We start from the raw sequence: 21,726 nt of genomic DNA, 5'->3' as shown, positions 1-21,726 counted from the left end.
ATTGAAGAGGTGTGAATACGTAGAAGACTGTCCTCCCACATCTCCTCAGGGAGCTCCACACCCATGACCTTTTGTTTTTGTTGAAATGTACCCATTCTACATACCGTGAATAAAAAAAATCTATCTATCAATCAATCCGAATGGTTTTCTATGTACAGTGGGGACATCATGTATTGTCTTGGTGTTGTGTTGGTCATAGACTAGTATGATATATTGTTCTGTGCTTTATGGTTACCGGTATGTGTTGTTTTTTGTTGTTGTTTTCCAAATCAAATCAAATTAAACTTTATTGATATAGCACATTTAAAACAACAAAGTCTGTACAGGTTTAAAGTGCCATGATTTTTGCCAGTTTTTCATGCATTTATGAGGTGACAGTACTTCATTAGACCCCTTGGTGTGGTTGTAATGAGCAATGTCTTCCCTTTTTATTTGGGGTTTCATCCTGAAGGCTGAAACCTTGACAGTCAAATGTTGCAATGAAAAAAACAATGATATAGTGACATCACAATATCATCCTCTCACCTAACCCCACCCCCTTTATCATAGGCCTACAACAACAGCTGCATGTGGGTGCAGCTTCAGTTCAGGTGGATCACCACCTATCACCCTGCACCAGGCAAACCAGCATACTTAATGTGGTTAACTTATGTGGTGGTCATGTCCACATAAAAACGACATTTTAACAAATATTGTAAACATTTTTGAAAAAACACTCCATCTTTAAAAGAAAACAGACCATCCACAGTGCCATCGGTGCATGCACAAACAAATAAGGGCATCACTAAAAGCAGATAAGACGGTCAAGTGCAATTGAGTGCAATTAAAAGAGAATAGGTGGGATCTGAAAACTTCAATGGACTGGGCAGATCAGATGGTGAAAGGTAGGTTATTCCAGAGGGCGGGGCAGAGGAAGCAAAGGCACGGTCGCCACATAGTCCTTTTGTTGGTTTCAAGGACAGTTAGTGACTGTGTTGTGTTAGTGACTGTGTTGAAGTTGTACATGCACAAATTTGGGCATGTACAACTTCCTGGTCTCAACTGCGCATGTTTCTTTCCTTCCATGGAGCAACATGGCGTCGCCCGTACGGTAGGGCATTAACGACTTGAGATTTTTCCCTGTCGACTTGTCGGACAGTAAAGTTGAAGTCGTATCGATTTATCGTTTCTGGCGGCGGGGGGGGGGGGGGGGGGGGGGGGGGGGGGGGGCGGACGCGCGGGGGGGGGGGGGGGTGGATTTAACAGGGGCGGGTGGAGCTGCCGCGCGCTCAAATACGGAGCATGTCAAACAAAGCACTGCGCATTCAGTGGCCTCTCCAATATGACACAGTCACAGTGCATGTATCATCTATATCAGAGGTTCCCAAACACCGGTGCCGCGGGACACGTGGCACTGGTACGCAAGAGGGGAATTCAAAGTTTTGCGTCGTTTAAAAATGTCCAATCTTTGGTATCTTTAGCAGCAGCAGCAGCTGTAGGCTATTTTGTGACGATCGCGTTAATGAAACCAAACGCTACACGCGGTTCCGGTACAGGATTATTATTTCATGTGAATCATGTCAAAATGAAAAGATGATGTTGTCCAGGTAAAGTAGTGGTATTGGCACACAGCGCAGCAGCAGCACCGAGAACACAATAAGAGATATAACATTATTATTCTCCTCCTCCTCCTCCTCCTCCTCCTCCTCCACAACTCGATAACGTTCTCATGTTAGTTTGTTACTCATTTTCTGAGCCATGCAAATAAACAACAACCCGCACTGACCGGAGACGGAGAGGTTCATGTGCCCTGCGCGTAAAGCTTAGCCAGAAACAGACAGTCATTGCGTCAGCATGAATGTAGCCTCGGGAACCCAGACGTTATATTTCCAGCACGGAGGTGAGGGGGATATCGTTTGGGGGTAACGTTTGCGTGCTTCTATCTGTTACTTCTCTGACACAGCGCAGTTCAAACAGACTTCAGCTAGAGCCACATAGCCTACACAGCTGCATTTGGTTTTTAATTAAGGGCGCGTTCTGAATGCAATGAGAAAAGGGGAGGAAAAAAAAAAGAAAAAAAGCTCAACTTTCGACTCGCGCTGCTGCGAGTCGACTCGTGACTCGTTTATCGATAAATCGATAAATCGGTTTTTTGATGAATGCCCTACCGTACGGTCTTCGCGTCTCATCCTCTTTTAGACAGTCCTTGGTTTTGCTCGGCAAGGGAATAAACAAGCCATAGGACAAACACACACTTACAGGGGAGCAACAACAGGTGGACTCCATAGGGGGTGTGGTCGTCATCAGGAAAAAACAATCAAGTGATTGGGAAGCCATTTTGAGGCAAATAACAATGCATAGATGCCAAATATAACCAGAATAGATAAACATTCAATGCACAAGATGTGTTTACTGTTTAGCTATGTGCAATAATAAATAAATTTTAAGTCATTGGTTAAATATTTGCAATATCATTTTTATATTAATTTAAGAGATTTAAAAACATTTAATAAATATTAGAAATCATCTAGAAAAAGCTGGGGAGACAGAATATATTAGTTATACAGAGAAAACACTCAAAACACTATGAAAGGTAAATACATTAAATGGAACAGGGCAGTTCTTTGGTCAAACTCATGAAAGAGAGAAGGCCGAATTGGTAGGGCACCTGGGGGTCTTTATATTATAGATCATACTTATTACAATTCAAGTGGCAAAAAGATACATTTCAATATCATAAATAGAACCCATATTTTGTACAGAGTCAACAAGAATTATATTTGCCGTAAACACTGGAGGACGAAGGTAGAGGGGAATGGGTTTGAAAAAAAGGTTTGCAAACGTTAAGCTCTACGAGCTGTCACAGGAAAACTCTTAAATCTAAATCAATTTTAAGGCCGTTAGGGGCAAGGGTGTTGAGGGTTGATATCCAGTAGGATTCTCTCTTCAGCAGTGCTTTGTCATGATCACCCCCTCTTCTGTTGGCAGGGACCTTTTCGATGCCTATGTAAAGTGTGTAGCAATAGGAGAAGTAAGACTTTTACATCTAATGGCACTGCGGTAATACAGAGGTACAGGTCTTATAATGTGAATTGTCACATTAACCTGCTGCTGCGTAAATGATTGACATTGTCTCTCGTTCCTGCTGACAGACACCATCCAAAAGCTTCATTTCATCGCAGTGAATTGCAGGAAACGGCTCCTTTCAGCCTTCAGGCAATGACTTGTATAAGTACTGGCAAGTGGAAGCAGTGAGCTGGTGTTAGCAGTACATTTTTATTTGGCACATATTGAAGCTGATGTTTGAAGAAGCATATTGAGTGAATCAACACTGAGTCGTTCTCAGCAGCAAGCCGACTCCCATGTGTTTACGCTGATGGAACTAACATTTACAAGTATCTACAGTATATTGACACTGCCGGGTGGAAATATCATACTGTATGTACAAAACTGTTACTTCTCAGGAAAGCGGGGGAGGGGGGAGGGGGGGGCACATGAAGGCAACAGCACATAGAGGCAAAATGCTCTATTAATACAAAATAATAATGTGATGAGGATGTTAATTTGTAGTCTCGAAGCCAGATGAATCTGCCACGGAAAAACAAATCCCTGGGGAGATCACTCCTCGGTTTGAATCACATTTTGCTCACCCCAGATTTGTGGGTGACCAGAGTCCACTATTCAAAATGATACTTAGGCCCTAGGCTACAATATGGATCTTTTGCAAAACGCACATTTCTTTGTGCGTTTGGGCCTTTCAGCCACACGCAAATGGCGTTTTCGGCCACTCAAACGGAGGTTTTTGGAAACGGATAAATAAGTGAAGAAAATATCCAGATCAGTGGATCTGTGTAGTCATGCGAAACAGAGCTTTTGAGAAACGACGATGTCACCGCTTATTAGCGCATATCATTTTTACTATAATTAGGTGAGAAATGCAGCTTGTTCCTGCATGGAAACTACACGGATATCTCTGATTGTTCATGTTTATATATCACTGTTAACAACTTTAAAACATATGTTGCATCAACTGATAGGTATTTTTCTTTTGTAGATCTGTTATTTTGGTGGATGACGGTTCTTATGTGATCTATGACCCGGTGTTCCCTATGGTCTTGCAGAATCATGGATTATGAATTGCCCTGTGACTGACATTTGATGTCCCTCTGTCCCACTGACTTAGTAGTAGTAACACCTCTCCCCTAGCCAGTGTCTTGATATGAGTTGTTTTGTTTCCCGATTGCCATAACATAACATGTTTTTACAGGCTTGTATTATACTAACTGCACTCATAGTGACGTCCTTGCATTATCTGTCTCATTTAATCAGTCTCCATGCGGTGTCTTCTCAGTCATTGAGTTAGGATACGGTAGGCGCTGTTTTAATTCAACATGCATCTGCTGTGTTATCAGTCTAGTTTGACCCTGGCCTAGTAACTCAGTGCAGGAAAAGACGTTATCTACAGTTTGCCTGGCAACGCCTGCCTAAGCGCTCTCCAGGCCTCAATGGACATTCATGTGCTGGTCCAATGAGCACTCGACAATCAGTGCTACAGCCAATGAATGTCATGTCATCCATGTTTATGCCATAATATGTTTTCATCTGTCCCTTTGTAAACAAATATGTTTTTTGACTTTGTTGTTCAACACATTTTCCGGTGTATTGATTACGGTATGCTATTAACCCTGTTCAATTTGAACATGGGCAGAGATCGTTGTGAAACGCTGTCCGGATGGCATGTCTTCTTCTCTCCCGAAACAATGGTGAATATATCTGATTGAACCTCCCTCTAAGTTCTGCTTGTCTGAGTTCTCTTCATTGTGTCCGTCAATTCATTCTAAGGTATATTGGTTAACTCTGTTATACTCTGACTTTTACTCATTATAGCCTAAAAGGTTTTTACATCGATTTCTGTAAAGTTACAAGCCCTCTGCTTCTATTCTGCTAAAGAGTATTTATGGTACTTAGATTACTTTCTAAAGTATTTATTCAGTTCCGGTGCTCCGGAGCTCTCTCTAGCTCCAAGCTCTCTGCTATCGAAGCTTTTCCTTATTTATCATAGTCTTTATTTTAATTAATGCTGGGCCGTTATCGGCGTTAACGTGCTGCGTTAACGCGAGAATATTATCGCGCGTCAAAAAAATTATCGCCATTAATCTATTCTCAAAGTTGGGTCTAAGAGCTGGGTCTGCATTGACTGCATAAAGCGAGTAAACTAGGAATTTCACTTTGATAGTTTTACCTGGCGGAATTACTCTGTGGGAGGGAGAAGTCCTAACCTAACAGGGACAAGGTGAAATAAATTACTCTGAGAGCGGGGCGGTAACAAATCCTAGCCTAACCGGACACGGGTGAAATTAATGAACAGTGCGGCGTGCCACATCAAACGTCAGCATGCAGGACTCTGTGAACCCAGGTTTGCTTCAGGGGAAATTTCTTTACAAGAAGCTTCCCAATGGAAACCTCGACAAGAACAAGGTGGTTTGCACCCTGTGCAAAGCAGAAATGGCTTACTGTAGGAGTTCTTCAAGTCTGAAGTATCACCTAACGCACAAGCATCCCTTTGCGTTGGTTGATGATAGCGAAGCTGCCGGCGGGCCAAGCACTAATATGGCTCCGGGGAAAAGTGTTCGTCAAACTACAATGTTCGAGTGCAACCGTGGCAAGCCCGTCAGCCCAACTCTATCAGCCAAGCTAACTAACCTCCTAGCTCAGTGGATTGCCATCAACTGCCGGCCTATCAGTGTGGTTGAAGATGATGGGCTCGAGCTTCTTCTCCAGGCGGCCACAGGCGACCCATCTTACAAACTACCTGCGAGACGAACTATCACAAGGAGAATCCATGACCAGTACGCCGCAGAGAAAGCTGCGAAAGATGAAAAGTTGGCCGGGGCGGCGTGTGTAGCACTGACTGGGGACCATTGGACATCTGTCAAAAACGACAACTACCTTGGCGTTACTGTACACCTCATCGATGTCAGCTGGGAACTTCACTCGTTCGCCTTAGGTACGTTATGTAATTTAAATTAATTTACCACGGTGAAGTTGGTCTCGGGCTGGATACCCAGCCATCCTGGCTGAATATCCAACCTGAAACCAACCCCACCGCGGCATGTAATATTGCTAATTCAGCCTAACATTTACACAGCTTTAGCTAACGTTATCAGGGATCGATTGATTTATTTTACCACCAGCCAACATTATACGTTTGCTAGCTAGTCCCAACAACGCCAGCCTGCTAATTGTAAGTCTCCTATTAATAGCAAACTTATTCTGATCTACTTTGTCTCTCCTATAACGTCAGGTGTGATTAAAACGGAGGAGCGCCACTTTGCAGAAGCTTGTGCCAGACAGTTTCTCGACGTCGCTAATCAGTGGGGCATAGCTGAAAAAATCACCACCATTGGAACCGACAGCGCTCCCAACATGATAGCAGCAGGGAGAATATTACCATTTGAGCACTTGCCCTGCGTTGCTCATCTTGTACAGAGGGCCGTTGTAATGTCACTTCGGGATGGTGGTTTTGATGGTGTACTGGCCAAGTGTCGAAAAGTGGTCGGACATTTCAAACACAGTCCGGCTAACTCAGACGAGCTGAATGCCCAGCAAGCATCCCTTGAACAAGACCAGGAGTCACTCGTGCAAGACGTTCCAACACGCTGGAATTCAACCCTAGCGATGATCACACGTTTGAGGCGCAACAGAGACGCAGTGCACGCAACGCTGGCTCAGCAGACCCACAAGCTGGCCCTCCCAACACATGCTGAATATGAGAAGTTGGCAAAGCTGGAGAAACTGCTGGAGCCATGCAAGTAAGTGTGTGTTGTGCTGTGCTCTAAGTGTGTGTGTGTGTGTGTGTGTGTGTGTGTGTGTGTGTGTGTACACTGCTGTGTGTGTGTGTGCACACTGCTCTGTGTGTGGCTGTGTGTGTGCACACTGCTCTGTGTGTGTGTGTGTGTGTGTGTGTGTGTGTGTGTGTGGCTGTGTGTGTGTGTGTGGCTGTGTGTGTGTGTGTGGCTGTGCTGTGTTTGGGGCTGTGCTGTCTGTGTGTGGCCGTGCTGTGTTTGGGGCTGTGATGTCTGTGTGCAACTGTGTGTGTGTGTACTGTCCTCTGTGTGCTATGCTCTGTGTGTGTGAGTGTGTGTGTGTGTGTGTGTGTGTGCGCGTGTGTCCTGCTGTGACATTGTGGCGTCGTTTTTGGTGTCAATTCACCCCTCTTAATGTGTGTGTGTGTGTGTGTGTGTGTGTGTGTAGGTACGTCACTGAGCTCCTTGGTGGGGAAAAGTATGTCTCCTGCTCTGTCGTTTTACCTGCCCTGTGTCATCTCCTGCGAGCAATGAAGATCTCTGATGATGATCCTGCCTACATTGTGCGCTTCAAGACTGCCTTCATCAAAGACCTCAACCAGCGGAGGGAGAAAACAAACCTGGAATGGCTGAAGGTATGTGACACGTACTGACCAGAAGATAACTGTATTGGCTGACCATTATAGACTGTTAAGCCAGAAGATTGATAAATGGATAGATGAATGAGTCATGAAGAAATATGGAGGATTTTGAAAGTTACATTTTCTTCCATCAATCTTTATTTTATTTTTCATCAAAAGGTGGCCACTGCTCTGGACCCACGCTTCAAAGATCTCAAATGCCTGCCCAGAGCAGAGAGGGAGCCAGTGTGGGGAAAGCTGAGTGACTTGGTGAGGGCAGAAGAACCTGCTCTGCAGCCGCCCAGGGAGGAGAACCCTGAGCCACCTCAAAAGAAGACAGCCCTACTGCTGATGGGATCAGAGTCAGAGTCAGAAGACGAGATACCAGTAGTAGACAATGTTGTAGAGAGGTACAAGGTAGAGCCCAGTGCCAGTTTATGTAAAAGTGTGTTCTTTTCGTTAAGAATCACCCAAAGATGTTTGTAGTTTAGCCCAGCCGGGCAGTAGTTTATTATAAAAGTCCCGTGCTCAGAGTAGTATCAACAACCTGTCCGCTCTGTCTAGTGCAACCAACAACAGGTACCGTGCGTCACGCCCCTGTATAAGCAAGGTTCCTAGGTTCCTATCTTAGCAAGCAATAATAGGACACATATTATAACATCTCTTCTCTTTTGTTGTTTTTCTTTTTTGATTTCAATAACTCAACACCACTTGCAAAATTGAACATTTCAAGACAGCATTTCAAAATACTTAGGCATACATGGCATTCAACTGTTTTCTTTTTTTTTTTTTTTTTTTCAAATGCAGAAATCACATCTTTCAATAAACTGTTCCCCCTTCTTTTTTTTTTTTTTTTTCAAATCCCCCCCAAAGGCCAGAGTGGGATTAGGACACAAAGTCCTTGTAACGTTGTGGCGTCACGACTGCACGACCAGCTCTGGTGGTAACTGGAGCGTCACCAGTGCTCGTGGCTGTGCCTCCTTCAGGGGTAGAGCGTGTGTGTGTGTCCGCAATTCTGTCAGGGACGGAGCGTGTGTGTGGTCCAGTGTCTCTCTCAGGGACAGTGTGTGTGTCAGATTGTGTAGGAATAGTCCCCAGGTGACCAAGGTCAACAGTCACCATCGGGGCCCGTCTGATGTGTCTGCGATTCCTCCTGAGCACCCCTCCGCTGTCCATCCGTACCTCATATGACCGTGCATCAATAGGCCTCAGCACCCTGCCTAGACGCCAGACAGTATAAGGTGCAAAGGGCTGTATCCTCACACAGTCACCCGTGTTCAGCGTGTCCAGGTCTTTCGCTGATCTGTCATAGTATATGCACTGACGATTCTGTTTCATCTGCAGCTCTTTCTGTACCTCGTTGACTTTCGGCTGCAGAAGACTTGCTGTTGTCGGGAGTAGCGTTTTAGTACGCCGGCTGAGTAGCCTCTGTGCCGGACTGGTGTCCATGCCCTGCGATGGTGTGTTGCGATGATCTAGAATGGCCAGATATGGGTCCCGCCCAGCAGCTTTGGCTTTGTACATGAGTCTCTTTGCTGTCTTCACCGCTGATTCCGCTTTGCCGTTGCTCTGGGGGTAACCCGGTGACGAGGTCTTGTGTTGGAATTCCCATAGCCTGCTGAATTTCTGGAACTCCTGTGATGAGTATTGTGGGCCGTTATCCGAAAATAAAATATCTGGGATCCCCTGACGTGAAAAATGTGTTTTCAGCTTCTTTATCACTGTGGTAGATTTGGTGTCAGGCAGATAGTCTATCTCCCAGAAGTTTGAATAATAGTCTACAGTGACCAGGTAGTCCTTATTATCAAATGAGAACAGATCTGTGCCTACCTTTGCCCATGGCCTGCTCGGAATATCATGTGGGATCAAGGTTTCCTTCTGTTGTTTATCATCCACTGACCTGCAGATGTCACACTTGGCTACATATGTCTTGATCTGGTCGTTCATGCCCTGCCAGTAGACACACTCTCTAGCCCTCCGCAGGCATCCTTCCACACCCAGATGAGATGAATGTAGACGCTGGGTGATCTCTCTCTTCAGTATATCAGGAACAACAGCGCGTTCGCCCCTGAACACTATTCCATCTTGAGATGTCAGCTCATTTTGGAATGAGAAGTACGGTCTGATTTCACTTGGTGTCATTGTCTTATCTGTTGGCCATCCGTGGCCCATCATTTCAATCAGCATCTGCAGTGTCTTGTCCTCTTTTGTTGCATTACGTATGGCATGGAGCCTGTCTTCAGAGATAGGTAGGTGCTGTGCCATATTAACAGTCTCTATTTCAGCTTCCACTGAGCCAAAGGATGAGCACTCAGGAAGGTAGGCCCTGCTCAATGTGTCTGCCAGTAACATGTGTTTTCCCGGCACATACACCACCTCCAAATCATATTTCTGAATGCGTAGCATCATTCTTTGCAACCTTTTAGGTGCACTCAGTAGGGGTTTTCTAACAATGGTCTCTAGTGGCTTGTGATCACTTTGCACAGTAACTTTTCTGCCATAGGTGTATTGGTGGAACTTTTCCATGCTAAATACCATTGCTAAGAACTCTTTTTCTATTTGGGCATAGCCCCGCTCAGTCTTTGTGAGTGCTCTGCTCGCAAAAGCGACGGGCTTACCATTCTGCATAAGCGCTGCACCCAAACCGGTGTCTGATGCATCACATTGTACAGTTAGCTCTTCCTCTGGGTTGTAGTATTTCAGCACTGGTGCATCCGTGATAGTCTCCTTCAGTTTGAGGAACGATTCATCATGTTGTGCTGTCCAGTCCCACTTACAGTCCTTATGTGTTAACTGCCTCAACATCTCACACTGATCAGAGAGACGAGGGCAGAACTTGGCCAGGTAGTTAGCCATTCCTAACAGCCTCTGAATGCCTTTCACATCTGTTGGCTGTGGCATATGTTTGACAGCACGCACCTTCTCAGGATCAATTTTGAGGCCTTCCGCTGTCAGAAGATGTCCTATGTATGTAGTCTCCTTTTGTCTCAGTCTGAATTTGTCTCCATTCAGTTTTATGCCTTTTTCTCTGCATCGGGTCAGGAGAAGTCTCAGCTTTTCATCATGGTCGCGCTCAGCTGCCTCCTGTGTCTCACCTTGACCTGTAATCAGCACATCATCTGCTATTATGTAGAGACCAGGCAGGTCCTCTAATGCTTGTGTCAGCTTTCTTTGAAAGATCTCTGGCGCTGGGCTTATACCCATTGGCATCCTCAGCCATCGGTACCGTCCAAATGGGGTCGCAAACGTTGTCAGCTGGCTGGACTCGGCTTCCAGCTTGACATGCCAGAAACCGCTCTTGACGTCACACACAGTGAAGACCCTGGCTTTGGATAGGTCAGGCAGTATGTCCTCGATGGTCTGAAGTGGGAAGTGACTGCGCTTCAGTGCCTTGTTTAAGGGCCTTGGATCGATACATACCCTCAGTTTCCCGCTTGGTTTCTGTACAACGACCATCCCGCTGATCCAGTCTGTACTGCACTCAACTGGAGCGATAATTCCTCTACGCTGTAGGTCCTGCAGTTCCGCTTTCAGGGGTTTCATCATAGCGACTGGAACACGCCTCTTTGGCAGCTGTACAGGTTTTACTGTGTCGTCCAACTCCATTTTATATTCACCCTCCAGGCAGCCATCTCCAGTGAATACATCTTCAAACTCCGCTTGAATCTGTCCCAATGTCCACTGTCCACTGGTGTGCTTTTCTGATGTCACAATGCTATCTATTGCCATTATGTTCTCATATTGCACCTTAATCAGCTTCATAGCCTCACTGGCCTTTTTCCCAAGCAGTGGCACACTGCAGTCATTGTCCACCACTTCAAACTGCAACTGGTACAGTTTCTGATTTCTTGGGTTCCTCAGTTTTATTTTACATTTGCCCAGCGGCCTCAATCTGCTCTTATTGTACATCATTAGTACTGTCTTGGTCTCTTCAAGTTTAGTGTCAGGGTTTAGCAGGTAGAGTGGAATTATATTGCAACTAGCCCCACAGTCTATCTGGAATTTCACTACATCTTTGCCCAGTAGCATGCCTGCAAATAGCTGTGTATCATTAGCTTTGGTGTCCACTGCATTCACATTCTCAGTTGCAGTAACACAGAGGACGTCTTCATATTCCTCCTCACTGTCACACTCAGTCCCTGCTACATTGTGCACACGTTTCTTATACTTTTCTGGGCTTGATCTACACACTATTGCAAAGTGGTTGTCTTTGCCACATATTTTGCACTTCTTACCGAATGCTGGGCACTTCCGTTTGTCCCGTTCATGTGTTTTGGCGCAAAACCTGCACTCCACTGTGTTCTTTGTGTAATTTTGGCGCGCTGCTCCTCCTCCGCTCACAGCGTGCACCTCCTCTTCCATCTTCGGTCCCGAGATGGTTCTGCTGTTTTCCCGCGACAGCTCCGCTGCTCTGCACAGTTGAATGCACATATCCAGTTCCAGCTTCTTTTCCCGAAGCAGTCTCTCTCTCATGCTTGCGTCGTTGAGTCCACATACAATCCGATCGCGGATGAGTGAGTCTCTCAATGTCCCGAAATTGCACGTTCTCGCCAACAGCTTCAGTTCCGTGACATAATTGTCAATGTTTTCACTACCGCCTTGGTTCCTTGTGAAAAAACGATAGCGTTCCACAGTCTCGTTGATGCTAGGATTGCAGTGATCATTAAACTTCGTGATAATGTCCTCCAACTTCCATTCAGCGTTGGGCGTATCTCCCATCAACGTGTCCAGTAGCTCTCTGCCACTCTCACCGACTAGATAACAGAACAACTTAACTTTTTTCTTGACGTCCTCGGCGTTCTCGTCGTCCAATGTTAAGTCCACATAAAGCACAAATTCGTCTCTCCATGTCTTCCACGACCGTGAAAGGTTTCCCGAATCCAGACAAAGGATCTGTGGGGGTTTTAGTCCATCCATATCGCGGCACACAGGTCTCTCCCGCCTCCGTGAGAAGTATAAGTATTGAAGTTTCTTTCCAAACTCGCAATTTCTTCAGTCTTGGTTCACAACCGCTGCCACCATGTAAAAGTGTGTTCTTTTCGTTAAGAATCACCCAAAGATGTTTGTAGTTTAGCCCAGCCGGGCAGTAGTTTATTATAAAAGTCCCGTGCTCAGAGTAGTATCAACAACCTGTCCGCTCTGTCTAGTGCAACCAACAACAGGTACCGTGCGTCACGCCCCTGTATAAGCAAGGTTCCTAGGTTCCTATCTTAGCAAGCAATAATAGGACACATATTATAACAGTTTAGATCAGTGTCCACTGAAGTGGTGGTCAGAGCACACTGCTGTTTATGGTAAGATGGCCCACATTGCCCAGAAGTACTTGGGGACTCCTGCCACAACTGTCCCATGCGAGAGACTGTTCTCTTTAGCAGGCCACATTGTACAGAAAAAAAGATCTAGTTTGTCACCAGACAATGTGAACAAGCTGGTGTGTCTGAGTGACTGGTGGAAGAAGGAGAGGTAGAGGTTGGACTCAAATCATGTACAGTAGGAGAGGGAATAGGAAGCCCCAGTACTGATGAGGTACAGTAGGAGAGGGAATAGGAAACCCCAGTACCGATGGAGGTACAGTAGGAGAGGGAATAGGAAACCCCAGTACTGATGAGGTACAGTAGGAGAGGGAATAGGAAGCCCCAGTACTGATGAGGTACAGTAGGAGAGGGAATAGGAAACCCCAGTACTGATGAGGTACAGTAGGAGAGGGAATAGGAAGCCCCAGGGTTGGGATTGGGACGCCCCACACTGGAGGTGAGTGACTGGTGGAAGAGGTAGAGGTTGGACTCAAGTCATGTCACAAAGCTACTGACTGTAAACAGTTCTTCATCACCTCTAGGTTTACAGTTTAATTAATGTCATATCCCAGAAAAGGGGGTTGTTCTTGCACCCACTGTTCCAAATTGCCTGTATGGTAACGTGTTTATGGTTATTCGTGTTTAACTGAATAAACAATGTATAACACACGTACATCGTATTGAACATTATTATATTTTCATTACCAATTATGATAGGGCTCCTGGTCTAATGGGCCACGTGGCCCGTTCAAGGATTTACTTCTGGTCATTATTTAGGTAGCGCACACATATTTTCAATGCCTTCGGCAGAGTTCAAATGAGCCATTTTAATCTAGATTAATCTAGATTAACTCCAGAATTGCAGTGAGATTAATCTAGATTAAAAAAATTAATCTATGCCCACCACTAATTTTAATACAGTCCTTTAAAGTATTTTAGAGATAAAATAATAATTTGGTCCAATCTTGCCTCCTTTTAACGAGTTTAAGCCTAATTCATATTAGCTGCTCCGAAAAGAAAAGAAAAACCAGTCCTGTAGATTCACTCCCTAAATTTCCCTCTCTGACATTGACTCACACACGGAAGACCACAGACAGGCAATTTTTTTGAGCATGGAGTTTTCTTTTGATCGGTGTTCGCCATTGTATCGGAATGCATGTCATCAGATTTCGACGGACAAGCGATTTTTTATTTTGGGGTCCGTGAACGGCTCACGGTTCAACAGTAGTGAACACTTCATGGACCTCTCCACGGATCTGTGGACGAGCGATCGACTCATGGGGTTTGACAAGCCTGGCTTGTCCATGATCGGACGGTCCTCCACAGACCCAAACCCTCCTGAACCCTGGCTGTCTCTCTACTGCTGGGTCCTCCTTCCTACGGACAGTGATTACTTGCTCCGGTTAACTATACAAGTTAAGTAAATCAATGCTTGATGTCTTTCTCTGTCTTTCTTTAGCTTAAATAGATTATACTGTCATTATAATTCTTCCCCTGATAACACCTCGAGCAGCGAGGCATTCATTTTAGCTTATCAACTTCAGACAAAGTAGCGGAACTTTTTCTCATGTCATAAATTATTTTAGCATGGTCTGTTTGTGGATCGTAACTAGATATATAGACTTTCCAGCACTCGGTTTAGAACGATCGCTTCATTGTGTGCGGGAAATGTATAATATTTATTCTTGCTTTCTCCTCCGAGTCGACACGGAGCGATCAATGCAAGGGTAAATTTTCTACCTTATAACGGTCCATAAACTGACTGGTGTTCATTCACACGCTTTTCCCAGTGTTTACCACTAATTCATTCATTTTATAACATCCCAAAACAATATAAGTTTATTGGATGTAAAAACCTTTTAGGCTATAATGAGTGAAAGTCAGAGTATAACAGAGTTAACCAATATACATTAGAATGAATTGACGGACACAATGAAGAGAACTCAGACAAGCAGAACTTAGAGGGAGGTTCAATCAGATATATTCACCATTGTTTCGGGAGAGAAGAAGACATGCCATCCGGACAGCGTTTCACAACGATCTCTGCCCATGTTCAAATTGAACAGGGTTAATATAGCATACCGTAATCAATACACCGGAAAATGCCAGGGTCAAACTAGACTGATAACACAGCAGATGCATGTTGAATTAAAACAGCGCCTACCGTATCCTACAAGGACGTCACTATGAGTGCAGTTAGTATAATACAAGCCTGTAAAAACATGTTATGTTATGGCAATCGGGAAACAAAACAATTCATATCAAGACACTGGCTAGGGGAGAGGTCATGGGCGGAGCTTGGGGGGTTCAGGGGGTGCACTGCACCCCCTGAAAAAAAAGGAAAAAAAAGTTTTTTTTTTTTTTTAACTTTAATACCTTCTGGCTTCTGACTGTAGTTTGTAATCATCTCTCTTATCATGATATGATGACTCGCTGTATGGCTGTAGTGCATGTGTGTGAGCTGCTGTACTACCTAAATAACTCATTTTTAGGGGTTAGGGCATTGTAAAAACGCTAAAATAATAAAATAAAGGCTGCGCGTGCGGGCGGGTGTCGTTGGCCAAGCAGTCGCACCCCCCAGCGTCAACTTCAAGCTCCGCCTATGGGAGAGGTGTTACTATTTTAAAGTCAGTGGGACAGAGGGACATCAAATGTCAGTCACAGGGCAATTCATAATCCATGATTCTGCAAGACCATAGGGAACACCGGGTCATAGATCACATAAGAACCGTCATCCACCAAAATAACAGATCTACAAAAGAAAAATACCTATCATCAACTGCAGCGAGCAAAGGCTCTGCTCTGCTGCATCCAATAATAAATGGTGATTTAATTTGTATTGCAGGTGCCGAGTTCGAAGCTTGAACAATAGGTTAATTGCGGCCCACTACAGATAAACTGTGGATATTAATCTACCAATGTGTGTGCATAGCCGCATGTGAAACTATATTCTCGTGCTGTATATTGCTCTCCATTTCATGGTCATGGAGGAGGAGAGAGAGAGGGTGCAGAGAGAGAGAGAGGGGGAGGTGTGAATGCAATCACATGGTTGGTTGGTGAGAAGAAAGTTTACAGTGAGTGGGTCGCCGTGCACATATGGCACATGATCTCTCTCTTAGGAAATAAAGGGCGCACCCTTGACTGCATTCCGTTGTCACTGTGCGCCTGCATGCCGACAATGTGCGCGTGTGAACTTTTATTAGCCTACATTATAACGTGACATTTGTTATACACCTGGAAAATATAGCCACTCTACAAGCTCACAACTGGTTGTGGACGCGACACTTCTATAGGTCTGACTCTGCTATTATTTTCTGTGCAGGACTTGCAATAAAGTGTCTATCATTTTTTTAATTATTATATATGGAGAGAATTCGAGAGAATGGAGAGAATTCGAGAATTGGAGATTTACGCACATATTGCATGTGACATGCTGACAGACAATGAAAGAAACATGTTCCACTCCCACTCACAATTTAAGTGGCTTTTAAAATGCTGTACTTATTCCTTCATTCAAAAATATGTGTAAATATAAAATCTAATTATATAGCCTACAATTGAAACCTGCATGCTACTGCAGTGATTTTATCCTCTGTTCAATGTGTTTCTGCGTTTGTGTGTGGAGTGTGGACTCAGATATATCTGTTGTATGGGCAGGGATTTTTTCTAAAACGGAGGACGAAATTATCCGTTTTGCAAAAGATCCATGTACGTGTAGCCTGGGCCTTAATTCTTCGCTGTGATGTTGGAAACTGTTTGTAACCGCCCATTGGAAATAAATCTTCCACACCAAGTTTCCAGACTAATATGCAGTGATATAGTCTGGCCATGCCAAGCTAATTAAATTATGATGTTCAGCCGACAAATAGGTCACAACTAACATCAATTTAATAAAACAAAATACATACAAACAATACAATTTATCTGGGAAATAATGCCAGTTCTTATTGGGGGTCCCAATCACTGCATAGCTAGCAAGCAGTGTACTGTTAGCCCTCAAGAGTCCAAACAGATGCTAAATGCAGTTGTTGAGGGCTCCGTTATGAGACTCTTAGAATGCCTCAGTGGAAAATGAAATGCTTTCAATAGGTGTCAAGTTGTCAACGTGTCAGTCTCAGTCAGTCAGTTAATTAAGAGTCGCAAAAGTGTTTGAGCATGCACTTTACACACTCAATCCCCAGCCTCAACATTCAGGGCTATTTTAGTCTGCATGCCAATCAGCCCAGGCTATCGGCCTACTGACATGTGACACGTGTACTGTGGAGAGCGGGAAGGAGTAGTCACTGGAGATTTAATAGGAAAAATAAAAAAAGTATTCTCCAATGTGCTGCAGGATTCATTCCTTTCATTCCTGCATGTATCACAGGCAGCTAAATCTCAGCAAGCAGATAAATCTCTGTGTCCGCATTTTAGACGTGCCTTGGTCGATGAAAGACTGGCAGCGGCTGGAGATGCATGCTACAGTGTGTGGACGTATAGAGCTATAGAGCAGTGGTTCTCAAACATTTTCATATCAAGGACCCCCACACACATGTATTTGACCGCGGACCAAACCCGAGGGACCCCCAAAAGGGAAGAATGTATGTATAAGAAAAATGTCAAAATGATTAGGATTATAAAAGATAGTTTCATAAATTGTTCAAAAATAGCCAATCTACAAGCTCACAATGCGTGGCGATAGGCTATGTCTGAATAGCTAAAAAGCAAAGTGGTTAAACTTATTTTGAATGCCATAAGTTTAACTCATTTAGCTGCATGGGGACCCCCTGGAACCGGGTCCTCTGATGACCCCACTTTGAGAGCCACTGGGCTAGAGGGTCACAGTGTGCTGTATATACGGAAGACGCTCCAAAGTGGAAGGGGTGTGGTGGTGGTGGTGGTGGTGTGGGGGGGGGGGGGGGGGGGGGGGGGGGGTGGTAGGGGGTCGATCAAAGACAAGGAGCTGCCTGAATTAAGGCCCCGGGGAGCTCCTTAAGGGTGACATGGGGGCTTGGCTGGCTGCCTTTGCTGCTGAACCAATCAGAAACAGGGAGCTATATCCCCCATCCCAAACCCTCCCATACACCCACCCCAGCACGACGCCAGCACGAATGACTAGAGGGGAGTCAGGTTGCAGAAGGATGCTGTAGTGTAGATTCACACAACAATGATAACAATGCAGCATGGTCAATGTTATAGGTTGCTTCCAGTCGGAGTCAGCTGAGAGAAACGTCAATTTAATTGCTTCTATTGTTCTTTTGTTGTTTTTTTCTTTTTTGTTTGACACAGAAATACATCACATCTGCATTACTACAGTAGCAAGCAATCAATTCATGAATACAGATGATAAAACTGGCTTTAATATTCCTGGGAGAGTAATCGCTTGATACATAATTCAGGCATACACTGTCCGTGACCAGTATGTTGAAGGTTTTCTTTTCTTTCATTTTTTTTTTACACAAGAACATTATCCTAGAATGACACCATAAAAAACCCATAAACTGAAAGATCTATAAAACCAAATTGCCCTGAAATGAAAACGTAACACTGTGTACAGTATATACATTATGCTTCATGTTATTTAGTTATAAAGACAGAGAATAAACAGAACTCATGAAAAATAATAACATTTACAAAATGTGGAATAAATTCCCGCTAAATGGAGTACAGTGGTGAGAAATTCCTAACAGCACAGCTCTCAGTTATCACCCCCCAAAATGACTTGTTTTTCCTGTCTATTATCTGTGGCAAGCCTTGCATTTGTGCAGATGTTTTGTGTCACATTCCTGATGTAATAATCCAATATTTGATGAATTGAACAAGGCCAAGGACCTTCTTAATCCTTACCTTTTTTTCTGGAAAAATTCCAAATGTATTGAAAAATTACAAAAATAATATGTTGTTATATACTGTAGCAACACTGTATCTGCACAGTGACATTTAAGGACTTTTAAGACCTTTACCGTTACTTCTATAATTACTGCCTCAAAACTATAGCCCAATATAAAAAAAATGTCTAACATTGGCCACATTGTCGAATAATAGTTCCACAATAATTATCTGTGAAACCGAATGTACTTCCTCAACTCCTACATTCCCTAGTTCTGTATGATTCTTTTGGGGATCACGACCTGGAAAGGTTGACAACCACTTTGATAGGCATCCCGCACAATGGTAACTAGCCAGATGAGTGGTCTGTCTGTCCAGTCTCTCACATGCACATTTTGGACGGACACAGGCATAAATACAGGAAACTTGTATTGCTTGAACTATGAGTTGTGTTGGAGTTCATAGTTATACTCATTTTTTTTAAGGAACAGCAATGTCCGTATTAACCTATGTGGCTATGTGTGACTATGTGGCTATGTGACTATGAGTACCAGTAGGGGCAAAAGTGGCACTGTTGTGCCAGAAACAGAGAGAGAGAGAGATAGTGTTGCACTGTTGCCTAGTGCTAATTACAGAGAGAGAGAGAGAGAGAGAGAGAGAGAGAGAGAGAGAGAGGCAGGGGTGAGAGGGGAGTTGCACCACTCAGTTCACACAGGTGAGATTTTTTGATATAGTTGGATTTGGATGTAGATAACAGTTTTGCTTTTCTTTATTCACCGTAAAGGAATGCAACACAAACCAAACAGTATAGAATAAATAAATAAAAATCCTTTAAGACAACGTGTGTTTTGTCTATATCTTATATAGACTATCGCCATAGAACTGGCAAATATATCGTATAACTAAATACGGTGGTTGCCATGGGGCTAATGGGATTCTAATGTCCAAGTCCATTGTGTGCTGTCACCATGAAGTGCTTCACGTCAGCCAGAAGCCGCCTCAAGGGCCTCCTACTTTAACTGACGAAGCAGCCATCTTCATTGTGTTGTTCCGTGTCTCAGACAAAGGAGGGAGAAGGGGTTGCTCTCACTGAATGATTGAAGAACTGGGACCAGTTGACATGACATGGTTTTATGGCAGAAAAAAGTCTGTATCTGATTGATTAACTTGCAGCAAACGTTTGTACAGTTGTATTATTGGCTGATAGGAGTAACCACATACTTTGAAAGGATGTGTCATTTTTCTACCTAACGGCAGCAAGTCTTCATTTCCGTTCGCTTCATAGCAATATTTAATGTCGTTAACAGTATTTGTGTATGGGTTACGCTATTAATTTTATGCACACTTTCAGCTCTTGTTTAGCCATTCAGGAAAATTCTATTGATTAAGATTACGCAAGCTGCGTGCACGCACGCACGCACGCACGCACACACGCACACACGCGCACACACACACACACACACACACACACACACACACACACACACACACACACACACACACACACACACACACACACACACACACCTCCCTCTCTCTCTCTCTCTCTGTGTGTCGAGGGACTTGAATTACGTATCCTGTTATTGACCAGAGAACCAGAGAATTCATCAGTGTTGAAAAATGACACAGCCTTCAAAAGGATGTGTCACTACACTGTGCATGAAATCCATGTGGAATATACAATGACTGACGGCCAAGCTACACCGGGCATGTGTGCATTTGACGTAAGCGCACCGCGCGCAGAAAGTATGCGTGCGAAATGCCCCGGCTACACCAGATCTGTGGCGCGCGGCAGATTTGTGCGGGACCTTCCGGGAGGATATATAGATACGCACGCATGGGGGCATACGCATGTAAAAAATATAGAACTGATCCTATTTTTAGAGCACGCGTATCCGTGCCCCGCGTGTTTACTGCGCGTGTTTACTGCGCGCGTTTACTGCGCGCGTACAGTGCGTTTGGATAGGACCAATATATGTCAATGATACCAGCTACACCAGACGCACGGATACCGTGGGCCATCCTACGCGTGCTCTAAAAATAGGATCGTTTTTTTTTTACGTGCGTAGCCTATGCCCCCATGTGCGCGTATCTATATATCCTCCCGGAAGGTCCCGCACAAATCTGCCGCGCGCCACAGATCTGGTGTAGCCAAGGCATTTGGCTTACGTACGCACGGTCCGCGCGTTTAGAGTAAACGGGCGAGAAAAGCCTGGTGTAGCTTGGCCGTCTAGCTGGTATCATTGACATATATTGGTCCTATCCAAACGCACTGTATGTGCGCAGTAAACGCGTACGCAGTGCGCGCACAAACACGCCCAAAATCGCCCGGTGTAGCCCAGCCGTCAGACACAGTGCTATGGGTGGGCCCACGCGTTCAACTGGCCCAGACACAGTGCTATGGGTGGGCCCACTCGTTCAACTGGCCCAGACAGTGCTATGGGTGGGCCCACTCGTACAACTGGCCCAGACAAAGTGCTATGGGTGGGCCCACTCGTACAACTGGCCCAGACACAGTGCTATGGGTGGGCCCACTCGTTCAACTGGCCCAGACACAGTGCTATGGGTGGGCACACTCGTTCAACTGGCCCAGACACAGTGCTATGGGTGGGCCCACTCGTTCAACTGGCCCAGACCCAAGAGAGACTTGTGACACTCTTTGATCTCGCCACAATGTGTCACGTGTGCTTCATCAACACCATTATGAGGATTGGAACTATGAGTGTTTGGAACTTGTTAACTCTGAGCACAAGTAAAACATTCCATATCAACTGTAAGTTGGTTTTGGCCGTAAATGATTGGGATTTAAAATATTGTTGTTCATCTATACAGCAGACGTTGAGGGAAGTGTCGCAACTCTCTCTCAATAGCTCTGATCTGGCCCACCCTAAATTACTGAGGAGAACATATATTTCTGTAACTTTTATTCATATATTTATATATAGTTTTTTTTTTTTTCTTCTTTCTTTCATTTTTTAACTAACATTTAAATACAGAATAAAGACTGGGAAACCAAACAAAATTCCCTTTCTAAAAAGGTAAAAGATAACATTTTGGCATTGCACGTGACATTGTGAATGGGCAATCCCCAAAATGGCAATGCTGCAGCTGCAGTGGCTCATAGATTAAATTAATGCACATCTCCTGTCTTTTTTTTGTTAAACACACGTATACATTTCATTAGAAGTCAAGAAGAGAGCTGTAGCATGCGTCACATTT

General features: G+C 44.5%; 1 protein-coding gene across 1 annotated transcript; it reads left to right on the top strand.

Moving 5' to 3' along the window:
* Positions 1–5,589: 5,589 nt before the first annotated feature.
* Positions 5,590–8,596, top strand: LOC310864483 (E3 SUMO-protein ligase ZBED1-like; the record flags this gene model as incomplete). Its single annotated transcript, XM_083773171.1, has 5 exons — positions 5,590–5,986; positions 6,284–6,791; positions 7,234–7,420; positions 7,586–7,815; positions 8,491–8,596. The coding sequence occupies 5 exons, from the start codon at positions 5,590–5,592 to the stop codon at positions 8,594–8,596; spliced, it is 1,428 nt and encodes a 475-aa protein (XP_083629297.1).
* Between the last annotated feature and the right edge of the window lie 13,130 nt (positions 8,597–21,726).

This window comes from Protomyctophum parallelum, assembly GCF_964188405.1.
Source record: "Protomyctophum parallelum genome assembly, chromosome: 9".
Taxonomy (NCBI): Eukaryota; Metazoa; Chordata; class Actinopteri; order Myctophiformes; family Myctophidae; genus Protomyctophum; species Protomyctophum parallelum.
The sequence above is the reverse complement of the archived record's forward strand: the minus strand, read 5'-3'. Positions and strand labels throughout refer to the sequence as shown.